General features: G+C 42.3%; 2 protein-coding genes across 3 annotated transcripts; both read right to left on the bottom strand.

Moving 5' to 3' along the window:
- Positions 1-728: 728 nt before the first annotated feature.
- ptcd1 (pentatricopeptide repeat domain 1) lies at positions 729-8,480 on the bottom strand. The gene is made up of 8 exons (XM_036137438.1): positions 7,907-8,480; positions 7,130-7,270; positions 3,970-4,188; positions 3,792-3,893; positions 2,585-3,241; positions 1,620-1,736; positions 1,286-1,468; positions 729-1,132 (listed from the first exon to the last, which is right to left on the bottom strand). Exons 1-8 carry the CDS (start codon positions 8,342-8,344, stop codon positions 875-877), a joined length of 2,115 nt encoding a protein of 704 aa, XP_035993331.1. The 5' UTR covers positions 8,345-8,480; the 3' UTR covers positions 729-874.
- Positions 8,481-10,297: 1,817 nt separating this feature from the next.
- fbxl18 (F-box and leucine-rich repeat protein 18) lies at positions 10,298-17,884 on the bottom strand. Of its 2 annotated transcripts, XM_021308563.2 has the most exons (8): positions 17,701-17,883; positions 17,155-17,229; positions 15,534-15,731; positions 15,067-15,416; positions 13,798-13,933; positions 12,638-13,716; positions 11,880-12,098; positions 10,298-10,742 (listed from the first exon to the last, which is right to left on the bottom strand). In XM_021308563.2, exons 3-8 carry the CDS (start codon positions 15,708-15,710, stop codon positions 10,586-10,588), a joined length of 2,118 nt encoding a protein of 705 aa, XP_021164238.2. In that variant the 5' UTR covers positions 15,711-15,731; positions 17,155-17,229; positions 17,701-17,883; the 3' UTR covers positions 10,298-10,585. The 2 variants fall into 2 exon arrangements, with proteins under 2 accessions (XP_021164238.2, XP_012737935.2); XM_012882481.3 differs by lacking the exon at positions 17,155-17,229 and having other exon boundaries at positions 17,701-17,884.
- Positions 17,885-20,088: the final 2,204 nt, after the last annotated feature.

Raw genomic sequence — 20,088 nt, 5'->3', positions numbered from 1 at the left:
TGCAGTTGGCTATCTCCAGCAAGAGGTGGGGTAGAAGATTATTAGGGTGTAAGAATATGAACTTAAACAGATATTTTATGATAAGATCAAATGCATGAACCTGGGGAGAAATAAGCTACCCAGCATTGCTTAATGTCATCAGCGGTTAATGCTGTTGTAGTTACAATTCCTTCAGCAATCTTCACTTTGAATTGTCATCTAATCAGTCGTGATTTACTAAAATAACAGGAAGAAAACATGAAAAGCTGCTGAGAGGCATTTGAACTTGGGTTTGACGGCTTTATTTAAGTCATAAAACCCATTTCAACCCCAATTGCAATAGACCCGATGGTTTTAAACTTTTCATGGCCAGCGACCCCTTAGCAGCAGTAACATTTTTCCAAGGACCCGTTTAGATTCCTCTTTTTGAACAGCCTTTTGTACTGTTAAATACATTAAGAATTATATATGTTTTTAAAAATCTATATAAATACACCTAATATTAGAGATTTGGTGGAGATTAGATCCTCATTCTCGATTTAACTATTGTCATACTTCTTCTGCAATAGACCAACTGTCTTGTGCTGAGGGTTTGACTCACAAGCAGCGGTACTAGTGGATTCCACAAACTGGGTGAATAAGAGAAATAAGGCGGTATTCATAGATAGATGGCTGAAGCTCGCTCTTAACTGGGAAATCCCAACAAGTAAAAGGATCACAAACACACAACAGACCACAAGACAGAAAACTGTAGGGTTGAATGTTTTATAACTATAATTGCATCAACATTTCTACATACAGAACCACATTTCCTGACTTCAGCCACTGTTTATCCTGAGTCCATCCATATTAAACATATTAATAAAGCGGGGAGCCTGGCAGAGAGACGTTCTCCTTATAGCGGTTCCTGAGTAGACCCGATGTTGCTCGCCTTGTCTCTGTGGCGAGAATATCTTCTGACAGCTGCTCTCTGGTTCCTCTGAGCCTCAGTCAGTCCATCTGCAGCTTCTTTTCGCTGCACTGCGACGTCGGTGGCAGACTGCAGCGCAGACTGCTCCTCCTCGGCGCTCTGAGCAGGTAAATCTCTCAGCCACTCCTGGTAGTAACCACGAAAACCATCTATTTGCACCAGGTAGTTGTTTCTGGATTTGTACTGGGATTGAGAGAAGAAAAAGAAAAAAAGGGGGTCAAAGAGGGGAATTATCTGAAACAAGCGACATTTGGACATGAGATGAAAAATGATACCGGAAGATGAAAAAAATAAATAAAACTATTCAGAATGAATTTTTTCTGTGTGCGCTCTGACCTGGTTGTAGTTGGGAGGATACTGCGCAGCAAACTCTAGCTGCCGGATTATGACCTCGTTAGGCCACACGCTCAGGTTTCTCATGCTCTTCAGGAGCGCCTTCAGGTAGATGTAATCCAATCTCCGAGCTGCCCGACCAATCAGAGCGGAGAACACGTGGACATTGGGTCGGAGTCCTGCATCCTGCAGGAACAGGCAAGGAGACCATGTTTAGAGATAAGCAACCGAACCGGTTTCATTACCCGGCAGGTGATCCGAACGGGTTTTCTAGATGTGCAGGATGCAAAGTATTTGTCAGATTTTTAAACGAAAAATCCAATTTGTGATGCGTCACCTGTATGTCTCTCAGTAGCTGCAGACCTTCCTCCTGCCGATCACAGCCTAATGCGAGACACCCATACGTCTGTAGATTCAAGCTGACGTTGCGCTGCCGCATCACACGCAGAACACCCTGGGAAGAGGGAAAACACACACATATATATATATATATATATATAAAAAAAAATAAAATAAAAAGGGTGAGGCTTTCAGAACCTGAGAATACAAGATCAACTGTCAAGGATGGCAGTGGAGGCATCATGCTGAGGGATCATTTGACAATTCTAGAGTTTCCTTTGAATGTCTTCCTTTTTAATGTCTTTAAAAGCTGGGCCCAAGCCAGCAAACCAAAAAAATGTCACAAACCATTAATTCTTCCAAAAAGACAATCAACTATTCAATCAGAGTCACTTTCTTTGGTGGCAAAAAGAAAAGGCATATGTTTTAGCCTGTATTTTTTTGCTTTGACAGTTTTGTTAAAAGAAAACTAGTAAATTTAAAGTTGTGTATCATTTCTGTTTTTAAAACTTAACACCGAAAGCCTTTAAATGAACACATATAAACTTCAGATTTCTTCAGTATTTGATGTGCTGAAAAATATTGTCCAATAAAACGTGTTATATGGGTGAATTTTGGCAGACAGAGTAAGAAAAAATCTTGGAGTTTAACATAAGCTGTGCTCCCTGGTCTTCCTACACATTTTTTCTGGTCCAGAGCAGAAAAAGTTTCCAGAACACTTTAACCATATTGTGCCTCAGCGAAATGTAAATCATTGTCAAGGCTCTGAGAACCTAAAGTTACTCTAGATATCTTAGGTTAGACGGAGTGTCCAATTCCACCTTCTAGTACAGATCCTGGCTTTTTTAAAGGCACAAAGCAGATCATTTAAGACCAATATAACACGTACAGGGGGGGATACCAGTGCAGTCCAGAGCAGCTTGTTCTGAGTGCGGTTCTGATGGTTTTTGTGTGGCCGGTTACCTTTGCATCCTCGAGGGCGCCTGCTCGGACGGCTCTGCGGATGGCAGAGTTAAAAAACGCCACATCGAGCTTCACCTGATGCCGCTTGGCGGCCTTTAACAGCGCCTGCAGCGCCTGCTGGCCCGGCTCCATCGTGTCAGCCAGCAGTGTCAGGGTTTTCAGGTCTGGACTCAGTCCGTTCGCTTCCATCTTGTCTAGAAAGCCTTGGGCCCCGCCGATGAGGGCCACCCTGTCAGACGCTGTGTCTACGGCGCTGAGAGCGAGCACGGCCCCTCCTTTGCCTTCAAAAAGGTCCAGCAAATTAGGAGCTGTAGAGACAGCCGCCACATCAGAGGGCAAAGAGATGTTTTCTGTTCGTCTGACCGGCACGAGGTGGCTGGATTCCTCCTCTCCGTTGTGTTTGCCGTCCGTCTGACTGCTGCTGAGGACATCTTGGGGAAGAAACAGCTGCCTCTCCAGAAGGTCCACGTCTATCCCACCCCTGCATCTGGCTTCTGCCGCATCTTCCGTCTCCTTCCAATTCCTGCAGTCAGGCTGCAGCAAAACACTCGATGCTAAGGCCGGATCACCGATCCCACAATCCCTGGCCGTCCTCAGCAGCAGGTTATAGTTCTTCGAATCAGGGACAATCCCCGACCGCAGCATCTGACGCCACACCTGCAAGTTCACAGAAACACTTAAAGCCCCGCGATGAAGACAACAGAAAGACAAGTTCAATTTCAGATTAACAGAAGCAAAACATATTTTCTTTCATTATGGTTTGTTTGCCCGGGAGTTGATTGTGCAGCATTTCAAAGATACGCTCATCACTCTGCTTTCCAATTCAATTCAATTTTATTTATATAGCGCCAATTCATGATACATGTCATCTCAAGGCACTTTCCAAAGCTAAATTCAATCAGATTATACAGATTGGTCAAAGCAGATTGCATCAAGTCTTGACAAGCAGCATTCACTCCTCCTGAAAGAGAGTAGAGCTACAGGGAGAGTCGTCTGCATTGTCCATGCTTTTGCAGCAATCCCTCATACTGAGCAAGCATGAAGCGACAGTGGAGAGGAAAACTCCTCTTTAGCGGGAAGGAAAAACCTCCAGCAGAACCAGACTCAGTGTGAACAGTAATCTGCCTCGACCGACTGGGGGTTAGAGAAGACAGAGCAGAGACACAACAAGAGAGACAAGAAAAGAACTGTTAAATCATGCGATCACCTGCAAAGCCAGTCTGAATCCCGTTTCTTTGTCCTTCAGACAGCCCATCAGCAGGTAATGAAACGTCTCCTGAGTTACGGCGTGGCCGTTCTGCAGCATCTCCTACGAACAGAAGCAAACTCTCGATTAGGCTCGACTCGGTGCCTAAAACCTCCTGATGGGACGGCGGCGGGCGTACCCGCAGCGTGTGGATGCAGGCCTGCAGGTGGTTGGTGAAGGCGTGGGCCTTGAGCAGAGCGTGGTACGTGATGGTGCTCAGGGCGTAGTTTTTACGGCGCAGCTCTTGCTCCAGCTTCAGGGCGTGCTGGAGCCCGGCCTCCCTCGACGGCGACTCTGCGCAGGCGTTGAACAGCGCGGTGTAGGTCGCGTCTGTGGCGGCCAGACCTCGTTTCTTCATCTGAAGGAAACGAGAGGAGTTACGCGGAGCCATCCAGGCGTTAGCGAGCGGATGATCAGGACGGTCTGGGTAAAGGTAAGGGTTGAGGAACAGCCTCAGTTAAACTGTATATGAAGGATGGTTAGCGTTACTTTGCATCAGCTAATTTGTGACGTTAAAGCATACAGGAACTTTAAAGGCCTGTAGTCTAAAACCACTAACATTCTTGTCTTTGCTACGGCTTAAAGTTCTTTAAACGAGATGCCAGAGAAAGTGCTGGAGGTACTGGAGTTCATCAAAAGCCCAGCCTCTCTCCTACATGTCTTTGTGAACAAATACACATGCACGTTTTGCACATTATTAAACGCCCCCTACTCAGTTACACATTCCTCTAATTTGTCCTCACTGTTCTAATTTTTTTTTGTTTTGTTTTTATAGTTTTTACCCTTGCGTGTATCTGCATGCTTCCATTTGCCTTTCACGTTGCTGCTGGTACACCTGAATTTCTCCACTGTGGTGCAATAAAGAATATTACTGTACGTCTACGCTGCCCACTGCCACGCGACTGGATGAAAGAAAGCCTCCACGCATTTTCCTTTCTTGGCTGTTTGAAAATAGTTTCTGTCACAATCCCCCCCACAAAGACAGAGTAAGCACCACCTGTCACCTGGACACAGAGAAAGATAACTAAAGGGAAGAGGGCAGGGCCCAAAGTAGGATGGACACGAGGGAGGAAGGAAGGACAGAAGGAAGTACATGAAAACAGAAACAAGGACATGAGAACATATACGAGGATATGAGGACAGAAACAAGTATATGAGGAAAGAAAGAAGGACATGAGGTCATACATGAGATTACAAGGACAGAGGCAAGGATCTGAGGGCAGAAGGATGTATATCAGGGCAGAAGAAATTATATGAGGGAAGAAGGAACAATATCAGGACAGATGAGGATGTGCAAAAAGACGGAATTCAGGACATGAAGTAAGAGCACAACATGTAGAAAACAGAATAAAGAATCGAGTGATTAAGAATAAAATGTTCTCGGCTGCCAGAGTACTTGCTGCTTTTCTGTTTTTTTTAAAGAGCAACTACACCATATTATACACTTTTCTTTTAAAACATTGTCTAAATGTGTTATTTTACTCAATGTTACCATGAGAAACTCATACGAGCCCATGCCTTCTAAAATTAAGTACAATGCAACAGGCTGGAGTCACCCTTCACTGTTGTTTATAGACACCATGGATATCTTTATATATATATATATATATATATATATATATATATATATATATATATATATATATTATTTTTTTTTTAAAGTGATATTGAGCAATATATAAACAACATACATTTATTCTAGCCATTGGAAACAGTGGGACATTCACTGAACGGGACCTGGATGGATGAATAGTTTACATTGATTTCTGTTAGGGGTCAAAACCTTTTGTATTTCAATATAAAATGAGGGACATAATTTACCAGAGAATTTAGAATTGTTCGAATGCTGCAGCTTTCTTACCTACATATAAGCTCTTATCATCCAACTCTGGAAGAGTGTGCCGACATACCTACCAGCATGTTCATGTACGAGGACGAGTACACAGCACGGGTAAAAAAAAAAAAAAAAAAAACCTACAGAAATAAAAGCTTTAGGCTGACAGCATCTTAAAAATGAATGTCTATCTCATTGGAAGCACAACTGAAACAAACCAGTGCTACTTTGAAATGTCTGCACAGTACTGCAGACCATGTTAAGAAACAGAAAGGATGCATCTGTCTCCAGCGGTGATGAACTGCACCAAATTATTCTGAGAAGAGTTCCCGATACAGCTGAAAGCAAATATTTACATACATCTTACAGAACATTTTAAATCAGGTTAAACTGTTCCTAATTTAGGACAGTTAAGAAGATCGCAGTTATTTCTGTTTGCCGACGGCCAGAATAATAACAGATATACCTTCTTGGAAATTTCTTTTTTAAAGCCATGTTCAACTCCAATTCCTGAATGGGATTTATAACCTAACCTGCCCTTTAAAGCTTTAACATAGCAGGATGTTGCTTCAATATTTCCATGTTCATTACTCTTCGTGCCATTTTTTTTAGAAAGCGCACCAGTCCTTCCTGCAGCAAAACACCCGACACAGCATGATGCTGCCACCATCACATGTATATTTGGATGGTTGTAGGGTTTGGAAGTTACGGCCTAATATTTTAATTTCGATTTTATCAGGGCTTTCTCCCTGAGAGTACATTTGCACACTGTAATTTGGCTTTCCTGTAAAATTGCCTTCTTCTAAGTGACCTTTCAGCCCATGTTTGCGACACTGCAGCCAGCTTGAATCAGCATCTTTGTGAGGTCTGTTGCTTTTTAAATGTGAAACAAAAAATTGCATCTCAAAAAAAAATAAAAATAATAATAAACAGAATTCTTCTCCTTCCTAAACAGTATGATGGTGTTTGTAATTGCATATAACTGTTAAACCAGACAACTGTAGCCAAGACTTGTGGAGGTTTACGTTTCTTTACGACCCGATTTCTTTCTGGATTTCTTTTGATATTTCCATTACGTGACACAAAGTTGCATGAATGTATTCGGAGTTCAGCCTTCAAATACATCCGCAGGTGGGTTTCGATCCAACTCAAATGTAGCAAATTAACCCCAACTGTTAAAAGACGTAGTCATCTAAGTGTACGTAAACCTCTGACTTTAAGAAGTATTACGAATTGCTTTAAAAAAGTAATTAATTTTATTCATCCTAGCTGACCTAAAACAGGAAGTTTAGTCGGATTCAACGTCTGACGGTGAGAAATAAATGGCTGCATGTAAATATCTGCTTTCAGCTGCGCCTAACATGCTTTTGAGGACATTAACGCCTCTGGGTGCGACACATCGAACCTTCGGGGGGATACACATTACGGGGGTGGTTGGTTTTTAAACTGCGACATTCTCTCCTACATCGTTGTAGAGTTTGAAGGCCTTTTTGAGTTGTCCGGCTCGCCCACATCCTCCAATGAGCACAGAGTAGTTGAACTCCTCGGGCTGCAGCCTCTCCTCCTGCAACATGCTTCTGCTGAACACGTCCAGAGCCTCCTGCAGCTGTCGAACACAAGGAAACGTCTTCATACATCTGATGACGGTGAGCATAGACCAGGGGTCTGCAACCTGTGGCTCTCTGGACCTTCCACAGTGGTTCTTAATAACTTACCATTACTTAAATGTAGTAATGATAATAAATACAGGTTTTCACAACAGAATGATGCTAAAAGTGCCAGTAATATATAATTTTAAATCAATACTTTTTCGTTATGTTGGAAACTATCTTTTTTTTTTTACATCATCATCCACAAATATCAACATCCCATCCATCCTAATTTTTCAAACCTCAAAATAGACATAAAATGGCGTTTCTTTAACGATGACAACATATTTCCTACAGTAGATCTTTATCACAAATTATAACTTGTCTTTTTTTCTAAACCCACGCAACATTCGCGGCTCTGAACGAGTTTAATTCAAGTGGACTGTGGGCAAAACGGCTCTTTAGACCAGGGGTCTGCAACGTTTACAATTATATAAAAATATAATTTTTATTATGGTAAGTTATTAAGAGCCACTGTGGAAGGTCCAGAGAGCCACTTGCGGCTCCAGAGCCACAGGTTGCAGACCCCTGCTTTAGACTGTAAAAGTTGCAGACCCCTGGCATAGACACATTCACAGTTCATGAAGTCTGACCTTGTTCTCCTTGATCAGCTTCTTGCACTGCAAGAAGTACCAGTAGGGAGTATTTCTCCTTCCCGCGGGCCTTCTGGAAAGTTTCCTCAGCTCCTCCACCTCCTCAGCAGAATCATCTCGGTGTCGCAGGTCCCGGAGGTCCGGGCTGCTCTTCCTGAAACTCCTCCTGGAGGACATGTCCTCGGACAGGGAGCCGAAGGTTTCAGGGTCAGGAGAGGGTCCGACATCCGCTCTGAGGGAGGCTGACAGGGACAGGAACCTGGTGGAGGGACCCGGAGAGAGCCGACAGGGGGCCGCCGAGAGGACCGCGAACCTGACGTTTGATACCCGCAGACCTGCTATCAGTTTGGGGGGAGTCCTGCTCTCCGGAGAAAAGAGAGAAAACCTGGACACGGATGTCTGACTCCAGTGTCGTAAACAGCGCCTCACGGCCAACATCTTGAAGCTTTAAGATCTTAAACCATGTCGGGTCTGCTCTTCTGGAATAAAGTCAAATGTCTGTTTGGAGGAAACCATGTTGTGTCTGAGAGCCACCATGCTTCAATGACGCGGAAGTGGTCCAGACCTGATTAATAGATACGGAGCCAACAGTCAAAGAAAACATTTACAAGCTTTCAGCGAACAAATCAATGATTTATACAATATGTTACATTTAAAATTGCTTATTTTTTGGTTGCTATCTATTTTTTATTTTAAAAAGATTCATGCAATCCGGCTTCGAATCGATTTTATCATCAATGTATTAATCCGCCTGTTGCCACACTAGTCTGTATTATTTACACACACTGCCCCCTACTGGTCATAACCATAACTGCGTGTTTCTCAGGTTTCTGATATTCTGCAAAACTTTTCAAATGTACATGCAAGTTACAAAATGAAGGTCCAACTGCAGCAATTAGCTGAAAGTTTGTTAACGCATATAATGTAAAAATCTATCACCTTAGAGAACATATAGTCATTTGGAAAATAAAGTACACCCTCTTTCAAGTCTAACATTAAGTTCTTGCACAGCCCCAACACAAACTATTTCAATATTTCGACTCTGAATCTTTCAAGGAGAAAAATACCATTTACAACAAATTGTTAAATATTGATACTATCATAAAGCATTCCCAGGCCGGTCTCGACAATTTCCTATCCATCTGATTTCCTTTATTTTGAAAAATAAAAAACCCCAGTAAAAAAAAAAAAAAAAAAAAAAACAGCAAATGATGTACATTCTCTAGGATAATCACCTTTTTGGTGTGTGTGTGTGCGCGCGTCTTTTCAGCAACAAGAAGAGGATTCGGCTCACTCTTGCTTTATTTTGCCACCCAAAAACGTTCAGAGGATCACAAAACATATAACAAATTCTACACAGTTGTTTATTATATATAAACTAAATTAAAATTAAGGGGGGAAAAAGCTACTCGGGGAAAATGTGGACTCCCTGACTCACTGGAAAACAGCAGGTAGGTGCTGCTAATTAATGCACTTGATTAAACTCTTTAATGCAGGAGTTTTGGCAGTTTGCTGCTCTGGAACATTCAGGCGTGTATTAATTTTTAACTCAGTGCCAGGACAGAAAGTCACGAGCAATGGTAAGAAAAGCAGTTGCTGCTTCCCGGCATTCTGGGGTTATAAGGCTTTTCAGAAACGATTTGAAATCTGTTCACTATGAGAACAGAAGGGCACGTTCTAGCAGTTTCCCTCTAAGGCCAGACAATGTAATGCCACAAGAAGAATGCGACACGTTGCAGTCGTTCAGTTGACAATAATAGTAGTAATCCATGTCAGTGATACTTTATTCAACTCTAGTCTAGTTATCCTCTATTAGGCGGCATTTGGTGTCCTTGGAAGCATCTGTAGAACACGTCTGGAACGTTTATACTTAACATACTCAGATTTTACATTTTTTTGCAGACATTCAAATGTGCTCACACATAACCAACACATCACATATGGATGAAAATACTTAAACGTGTAACCTTAGTGCAGTTGGTTTAAAAGCCAGCTGGTGTGCCGCTTGTTTTGTTGGACTAATGCCTTGCAGTTCAACCCAAGCAGCCGATTAGACAATTCCTCGACCATGGTCTGTGTCTCCCGGTGTTTCTTGAAAGTCTTCTAGAGTCAAATGTGAGAAATTGTGACCCAACAGTTAAAGGTTGGCCTGAACAAGGAAATAATCCCCGAAAAAAGGCAGGCAAGTAAAATACAAGAAGACTGACTGAAAAGGAAAATAATTAAGAGTTTTCTATGATGCTGCAGAGCTGCATTGTTTTTTTTTACCAGAACTGAATGATTAGTTTGGTTACCTCACAGAGGAGCAGTCTGGCACGCTGGTCACTAACACGTTTTGTTGTTTAAACGATCACTTTGCAGAAAAAAAACAGAAAAACACACACACAGGAATAATTTAAAAACTACTCAAAGAAGTTTATTAGACCATTTGATAAGTCACAGCATCATTTACAAAGTTTCATTAACTATAAATATTGTTGGCACTTCTTTTAAAAAGCAAGAGTGGCTTAACAGCTGAAATGATTGATGACTGGGTAGCCTAAGTAGCCCCATGTGTACATGAACGAGCATTTGTCCCTTTGACAAACCATAATTACCCTGCAAATGTAAACAGTTACGCTGATGTATCGTTTTATTTTCCAGGAGCAGCGATTACATTGAAGAGGATCACCGGCCACGTCACATGGGTGATAAATGTGGAGGTTGTGCCACGTGGCTCTGGAATAACGTTATGCGATCCAGCAGGGTCAGCGGGATGCCCCTGATGACGGATGGCAGGTCCTCGTGTTGTAGCGGATAGATCACCACGCTGAGCGCCGAACGTTCAGCGGAAAATCTGACAAAAAAAAAAAAACAACAGAAAACACAGAGCTGATTTGTGGGTTTGATGAATGAGAAAACATGTTGGATATCATATTCTTTATTTCGGCCTTACAGGGCTGTGAAGGAGTGTTTACGCCCTGCAGTTGTATTCGGCTTTTGCCTCTTTGTTACACCCAAATGTTCCAGATCATTGAATAAATGAGAATATCAGACAAAGAACATAAGTAAATACAAAAAAGCAGTTTTCATATGATGATTTCATTGGGAGAAAAAAAAAAAGATCCAAACCAACCTGGTACCATGTGAGAAAGTAATTATTTTAGTTAGGTTTCATGGGAGGATTTTCCAGCATGAATGATCTGTTTTCGGTCATGCCTCTGTGTTTTTTGGAAATGTTTTTGTTGTTATTGGTCAGCAGTTATTTTGGTCGTGGAGCTCTTCTTTGGAGGCCATTTTTGCCTCTTTCTTATCTCTTTCTTATTATTGAATCATGAACACTGACTTTAACCGAGGCAAATGAGGCCGGCAGAGCTTTAGATGTTCTGGGTTCTTCTATGACCTGCTGGACGGGTCGTCGATCAGCTCTTGGGAGTAATTTTGGAAGAAAGGCTACACTTGGAAAAGTTCACCACAGTTCCACACCTTCTCCATTTGTGGATAAGGTCTCTCAGTGTTTCTCTGGGGTCCCAACGCCTTAGAAATGGCTTTGTAACCCATTCCAGACTGACGGATTTCAGTGGCTTCATTTTTCATCTTTAGATTGGGGCATGACGTTGTGCTTTTACTGGAACCCTTTCAGCCCACTCTCTGTTGTCAGACAGGTTCTGTTTAAGATATTTCTTTGTCCTACAGGTCTGATCTAATCAGGTGTGGGTCTGGCTAGACAGCATCTTTCCAGAAACATGTGTTTTGTCACAGTTAGCTCATGATTTGTCAAAGGAGGTGATCTGTTTTTCACACAAGGCCAGGTTGATTAGGGTGTTTTCCCCCCATTGCAAACATATGGAAACTACTTTCTGTATTTATTGCAATTATATTTGTCAAAAAATAACATTTCTTTTATGATCTGAAACATTTTAGTGGCAAGAAAGCAGAAGACATCTGTAAAGGGGGTAAATACTTTCTCCACAGCAGCACCGTCCTCGCCGACCTGTCCAGCAGGGATTTCTGCAGCGTCCGACAGGCCACCAGGGTGCCGCCCATGAACATGTGGCACACGATGACCTGGCAGCATCGCTCCATGAAGGTCTCCGTGGCGACGGGGTCGAAGGCGCCGCTGCGCGAGATGAGGCAGAGCCGCTGCAGGCGGGAGCAGCTGGACAGGGCCTCAAAGAAAGACGCGTTGGCGTTCAGGTGCGGCTGCTCCAACCTGACACAGACACACGAACAATCGGCGAGAGGAGCAAAGAAAAAAAACACTTCAGAACACAAACACGCTACACCACACACAGTGAGGCTAGACGGATGAGTGAACAGATGAATAGGTGCATAGATGGGTCCAGATTGGATGACTGAATGGACAGATGGACGTTCCAAAAAAAGTAAAAAACAAAGCAACTGGACTTGTTTTCTGTAGTTGAAGACGTTTCGCTTCCTCTCCAGGAAGCTTTCTCAATTCAAAAAGTCTGGAGTAATGTGGAGTAACAAGCTTTATACTACAGCCTAACAAAGGCCTTGCAAAACAAGTCCAGTTATGTTTTTCTTTTTTTCTTTTTTTTGAATGACCATAACCTGGATGACTGAGAATCTTCACCAGCAGACAGATGGACCGCATGGAGATGACTGAATTAGAAAAAAAAAGGAAAACTGGTGATTAAAGGGATGTCCGCTTAAGGTTATGATGCCACCATCCACCCAGAGCCAAATGTTTCTGTGTAAGAAAAAGGAAACCAGAGGGCGTCTTCTGACCTGAGCTCCTGCAGCTGCGTGCACTGTTTGAGTGTCTCCAACAGGGCGGCCGTGTAGTTCACGGTTTTCAGCGATCCCAGGTTGGCTAAGGACAGCACCCGCAGGTCTCTGCACTGCCTGGCCAGCTGCACCAGTCCCGTTCCCCTCAGAACGCCGGGGAGCCCGGCCAGGGTCAAGCGACGCAGCCGGGGTAGGGCCTCGAGCGCCGCCAGGTGCGCGTCGCCGACCCCCCGCGCCCAAGCGCACATCCCGCGAGGCTCCACGCCGGCGCGGGTGCACGGCTCGAGCCGAGGCAGCGCCGAGGCGAAGCCTGGGCCGATGAGCTCCAAGGTTTCTAAAAAGCGACAGCCTGCGATGAGCGACGCCAGTCCGGAGGTGCTGTCCCCGGCCAGGGAAGGCTCCGAGTCAGGTTTGTAGTTCGGGAGCCCCACGCGCGGAGCCTTCTTTAGTCCCTGGAACAGCAGGGAGGGAGCCGAGTGACGTGCCGAGATGTGGTTTGTTTTCACGCCGTCTGACAGAGCGCACGCGGGCAGGGTGAGGGAGCGCAGGTGTTTGAACCCCCCCAAGCTGGCACACAGGTGCGTTTCCCCCTCCAGCCCAGGTGAGCATTCGTGGTGATAATGCGTGTGCATCAGGTTGAGATGTTTAACGTTTGCGCAGGCCGCAGCCACTTGGCTCATCGTCCCCGCCGCCAGCTGATCCTCCACGCTCCTGCACTCCGAGTACGGGACGTGGTTGATGCCGCTGAGGTTGAGGCTGACGAGCTGCGCGGCGTCTCTGACTCCCCCGTTCAGCAGCGACTGAAAGACCTGCGGCCACAAGGCGGGGCAGCGGCTGAAGCTCAGGTGCTTGGGGCTGTTTCCCTCCAGAGCTTCTTTCAGGGACAGCGGGTCCAGCCAGGTGCGCGGGAGCTGCAGCGCCACAAGGTCTCCACGGCGACCGAGGCTCTTGGCCAGCGACGGCGCGGCGGGCCAGTGGGCCGGGCTCGGACCAGGAATTGAAACGAGGAAGACCCTGAGATGCTTCGGAATGTGAACGCTAAACACGGCCAGGTAGAGAAGGAGCAGCGTCTGGTTTACCTGTGGCAGAAAGGACACAGATCCGTCACTCAAAGAGCACAGCACAGACGGTTTGTTTTACGGGGATCCCGGCAAACGGACCTCTCCTGGGGCCAGCCTGGCCGTGAACTCCTCCAGCTGTTCGTAATGTGGCACGCTGCTCTGGCCGACCATCAGCTGACAGCACACACCGACGCCTTCCCTGGTCACATCAGGGATGTCAAACTGCAGCATCAGCCTGAAACGCAAAAGGGAAAGAAGTCAATCCAAAAATATTAGAATAGAATAAAATAGAATTGAATTTTATTGTCATTACACTGACACAAGTACAAGCAACGAAATTTGACCCAGAGTGCAGGCACTGGGGATCGAACCGGGTACTTGCATCCTTCTCTGAGTGCAAGCGCACTGCTCTAACCACTAGGCCAACACTCCCCCCTATTAACATTCTCCTCAGGAACAAAAAGGTGGAAATCTTCATAAAACACTCCACCAAAGGACCAATGATGGCGGCATTATTAATAAATCAAATACTCACAACCCAGCATTACCTTAGATACCTTAGAAATGATTTTTTTAAACTAAAGTCTTTGAAACAGATATTAAAAGACAGATTTTACATGAACTCCAGCTGTGTGTGTGTGTGTGTGTGTGTATATATATATATATATATATATATATATATATATATATATATATATATATATATATATATATATATATATATATATATATATATATATATATATATATATATATATATATACACACACACACATTTCACATGCATTAATGTTCTCTTTTAACATAGGTATATACTGAAAACCTCCATGACTATTCTTTTACATACACATATAAAGTGTGGAAAATTAACTATAACAATATTTTCTATTTATAATGCGTTCCAAATGCCTTTTAAGGTGTCCAGCATATTGTTATGCGACAATTTTTAGATAAAAAAAAATAAAAAAATAAGACCCATTTGAAAACCATGTATACTTCTCCTTCCACTTCACAATTATCTTAGTTTATAAAACCACAACAAAAAAGAGTGGCCATATCTATCTCTATGAGTGATGTGTAACACACAGAAACATTATTTCTACAGTATGTCACCAAGCGTTGATCTGCAAACTGCAACCTTATTTTTAAATCCGTACCTTAAGGCAGAAGATGAGTCTGAGATTACTTTGACTTACCTTGACTGACTTTGACTGACGTACTTTGACTAAAATGACTCCTTTACAGTGTAGCTTCTTTTCAATAATACATCAGTTCTAATTTAGTCATTACAGAACTAGAGATACAGATAAGTCCATGTAGCTGCATTTTAAGACCTAACCGTACTGCTTTCTTACAATCACGTCTTACTTGCGGAGTTGGGCACAGCAAGGCACTACGCCGTAGCTCGGCGTGCACAGCGTCTGCCTCAGCTCCTTAAGGCGGCTCAGGGAATCCACGGCCTCTGAGCTGAGCTGAGCGGAGTTGAAACAGGGCCTGACGTCGAAAGCCAGAGACCTGAGCGACGACAACGAGGACAGGAGACGCGACAGGCAGAGGGAAGTGAGGCGGCAGCCGGTGACATCCAGATGTGTGACTCCTCTGCAGCGACCGAGCTGCTCCAGCGTGGAGCCCGACAGCCAGTAGCAGCTGTTGAGGCTGAGAGACTGCACGTGATTGGCTAGCAGCTTCAGCGTGAGACGGACCAACTGATCATCAGCCTGGAGGCGGAGGAAAATAAAGTTTGTTGAATGTTTTGGTCACGTGAACCAGGCAGGGTACACATGGACACCTGCATGGACGTTCCATTAAAGCATTTATATTTTAAATCGCTTTACCAGATATTCTTCAGACAATCTGACGTTTGTGAGCAGGGTCTTGTCGTAGCAAAGCGTGTGCAACTTCTGGCAGACATTTGCCACGTTGGTCAGGAGGTCGCACACCGGAACGTGACGGAGGATGCACAACACGATCTCGTCCGATAAATCCGACATCCCAACCGAGGCGGACGACATGGTGTCCTTGTCGCACACAGCCTGAGACACAGAGAGAAAAAAAACGACCGGTCAATCAGAGTTCATTTGAAGCCTCGCAAGAAGATGGTCTCAGGTTCAAATCTCAGGAGGTCAGGCCTTTATTTGTTTAGTTTCCATGTTTTCCATGTTCAGAACAGAAACAGGCATGCAACGATAACGACTGATTAGAAATTGCCTGTAGGATGATCCTCATCTCTTCATTTATCGGAGCAGATACAGTAAAAGGATAAATGGTCTTTTTTATATATATATTTTACGTTTGTAAATGTGATTAAAATATGTTGTTCTGCCCAACCAAGGACCAGTAAAAATCAGGTGATATGACCGTTTCCAGCAATAAGACTGTTGGTATAATTTTAAAGAAACTACAAATTTCCAGGCATTCAGTGAATAATTGCTGTTCTTTGCGACCTGAGCCATGAAGTGTAGGAACCAAGTAAAATAGGACAGAGAAAACACATGAGAAAAATGCACTTCTAAGAAGCTTCTTAGATTAAAGTATCTTTTGACAAGAACAACCTTTAATCCGGTATTAAACATACTTTTCATTAAGCCCCAATTTCTGCATGAAAAAAGTAAATATATATATATATATAAAATATTATATTCTCTACAAAATATGATCATTTTAAATAAAGTCAGAGTTTATTTAAAATGATTCCTACAGAGTTGTAGGAATGTGTGAAATTAAAAAAATTGGTTTTGCTCCTTTGTTGTATTCACCCAGTTTGCAAATTATTTAGAATAATTTAATTTGACTCTTTAACAATAATAAACTTTACTCTTTTTGGTCTAGCAATATAAAGCGCAGTATTTGGGTCGGTTGTTCTTTGTCATTAGCCAATTTTAATAATTTAATTCAAAGTAGATTTTAATGCACCAAAGTCTGCATTTGAGCAATTAAATGCCCTTGGATAGATGTTATACATTGTGTTGTACTAAACATTTTAAATTGAAAGATTTTAACTTTACTGTAATAATTTTACCCTAATTAAAAACTAAAATCTTCCATCTGCATCAGCCACCTGTGCTGGTGGACCAAATCTTTCTTGAAATGCAGTTGAAATGCAGCATAGGGAATCTGGGTGCCCCAGGACTTTGGGGCACTTCATAGCACTTTGGGCACACCTGGTCTAATGTAATGTTCTAATCTTAAATGTTGTCTTTTATTAGCTGGTGGTGAAAAAAAAAGTATAATTAACAGAAATAAAGGCTCAAAACATCAGTCTGTGTTCATCTATATGTGTTTTGGTCGGTGAACCATTTTCTGAAATATATATATATATATATATATATATATATATATAGATATAGATATAGATATAGATAGATAGATAGATAGATAGATAGATTTGGAAAGTGTGTGTACCATTGCATTAAGAATTAAAACTAATACATGGTTTCAGGAAAAAAAAATACATACTTTGTTGTTTCAGGACTAGGACGATTTCCAGAGAGTGATAAAACAATCACTAATTTTGCCTTCTAGAAGAAAATCCTGCAGGAGAAAGTCATCAATTTGTGAACACAAATTTAAGCACACTTGGGTTATGCAGCAGGACAACTGTCTGAAGCACACCAGCAAATTTATTAGATGAAGGTTCATGAGTGTGGCCTAGTCAAAGACCAGATTTCTAATTAAGATGACGTGGCGTAGCCTTGAAAACATCGGTCATGCTTTAAAGCTACACTTTTAAAAATGTTCGGCAAAGAAGAGTGGGCCTAAATTCCACCAAAGCTCTGAAAAGGACTCCTTAGCAGAAACACTGTGTGGCAGCTGTCGCAATTGGAGTAACAAACACTGCTCGGGTTGTCGTTGTCTGACGTTAAAATGTATTTGAATGCCTGAACAATTTTAGCAAATAGCAAAAACAGAAGAGTGTGTCTGTTCTTTAGCCTGGAAGCAATGAAACGAGCGAACGTTAGTCAGGAGATTTAACTCGTCCTGATATAACGCTGCCTTGCCTACCTGCTCGATTTGTCGATCCATTCCCTCTACAATCCCGGAGACTGCCTCACTCATGATCGGCGTCTTTTTCTAAATGTCAGTTAGAAATTAAACCAGCCGGCCTTCCATGTTGCTATCCATCTGCTTCAACGCCGAACCACAGGCTTTTATTTGGCCGTTAGCTGCTACACGGAAGATAATTGAAGTTGCACCAGTGGGAACAGTTTCATGGATGGATCAACTTCCTGCAGAACGACGAATAGAAAATATATTTATTTTTAAATAGACTTAATATAAATTTAGAATATTTACTACACGTTTTTGTTTTATTTTTAGCGAATTTGAACACGTCTACCTTGTAAATTAAATTTTATTTTATTCATATAGCGCCAATTTACAACACGTCAAAGGTATAATAAAAACAATATATATAGATAATATAGATGAAAGAGAAAGGTAATTTTTGGACAGCGGACTTAAGTAATCAATGTCATGTTTAAATAATTTGAGATTTTTATAATAATAATAATAATAATAATAAAAATAATAATAATAATAACAACAATAATAATAATAATAATGCTTTAGTTGTTTTGATTTACACACATTTAAATAGCTTAGCTTATGAAACTCCAACATTATGTTTCACAGAAAACTGGAATGTTGCATAAAAATGTTTAATATTTTTCGTACGGAAATTCTACGGTCATGGTATAGCCTACACAATAATGGCGAATACTGCTGATTTGTTAGTTGTTCACCAAAGTCATGGACATCTTCCACAAGACAGGATGCCACAAAAGATCATTGTTGAGGAAGCTGGTTGTTTAGAGTTCTGTATCCAAGCATATTGATGGAAAGTTGAGTGTAAGAAAAAAAAAAAAGTGTGATATACAAAACTAAACAAGCAGATACCCAAAGCTTTGAGAGGATTGTGAAGCAAACCCTGTTCAAGAGTTTAGTGGAGACTCAAGCTGCACCGCGACTGGAGCGTGTTCTTCAAAGAGCCAGCAAACACTGACATATCCATGTGAATGGAATAAAACTGAATCATCCTTTGTGTTAAGCCACTCCTGAACCAGCATGACAATGCCAGAAGTGTCTTACCTGGGCTTAAGAAAAAAGGGACTACACTGTTGCTCAGTTATCCAACTTCATATTTTCAGAAGTGACTTTTGAATTTGGAAATCTTGTACCAAAGTCAGATGGGAGAATGGTCTGGTGAGAAAATCCTTCACAGTCAGTGATAAATTGGGGAGACATGTCATGTTCTGGTGGTAGTCCACTTTGTATTCTAAGTTATAAAGTTTGTGTAGCCATCTATCAGGATATTTAAGAGCACTTCATGCTTCCATGATCTGCTAACAAGCTTTATGGAGATGATGATTTCATTTTCGAGCTGAGCTTGGCAACTGCCAATTCTGTCATAAGCACCATTACCTGCATTACAGTATCACAGTCCCTGATTGGCAAAGAAGTATTCCACAGAGAGAATATATAAAGCATTGGCAAAAGGAGGACAAAATACATTTAATAAATGCAGGCAAGCTGAAGGCCATCATTAAAGCAAGAACAAACTTTTACTTTTCAGGTTTAAATTGTTTTCTTTTGAAAAAACATTATGGCCCCCATTTAGCTCTGTAGAGTTTTCTTAACCCTAAAGTGCCCAGACTGATCACCTCCATGCCATATCACATCAATAAAGTAATTCATGCAGAGCCTAGACCAGGTATCAAGTGTGTAATATTCTTGCCTCAGAAACTGAATTTTGGGTGTCCTTGGCTATAAGCCATAGTTATCAAAACCAACTCAATTCAATTCAATTTTATTTGAATAGCACCTATTCATGATACATGTCATTTCAAGGCACTTTCTAAAGTCAAATTCAATCAGATTATACAGATTGGTCAAAAAAAATTCCTCTCTAAGGGGAACCCAGTTTTTTGCATCAAGTCTTGCCAAGCCGCATTCACTCCTCCTGAAAGAGCGTAGAGCCACAGGAAGAGTCATGTGTATTGTCCATGGCTTTGCAGCAATCCCTCATACTCAGCAAGCATGCAGCGACAGTGTAGAAGAAACAGTCATCTGCCTCGACTGACTGGGGGTTAGAGAAGACAGAGCAGAGACACAATGAGAGAGATTAAAAAAAAGCACAGAAGCACACATTGATCCAGGAATCTGTTCTACGTTATATGTCACAGCTAACAGAGCGCTAGACCAGGTGTACCTGCTCTACAAACTTAACATGTAATATATAATTCAATGTAGAATGACGTTGGATAGTAAAGGAGTTTGTATTTTCCATTTAATTTAAATATATGTTTTCTAATGATAATTTATGGTGATGCACCAGTAGATCAAACTTACTTTACCGTGCCCAGTGAGTCAATGCAAATACTGTCACCCACT

This window comes from Fundulus heteroclitus, chromosome 5 (assembly GCF_011125445.2).
Source record: "Fundulus heteroclitus isolate FHET01 chromosome 5, MU-UCD_Fhet_4.1, whole genome shotgun sequence".
In the NCBI taxonomy this organism is placed as follows: Eukaryota; Metazoa; Chordata; class Actinopteri; order Cyprinodontiformes; family Fundulidae; genus Fundulus; species Fundulus heteroclitus.
Note: the sequence above shows the minus strand (reverse complement) of the source record. Positions and strands in the feature narration are given on the sequence as shown.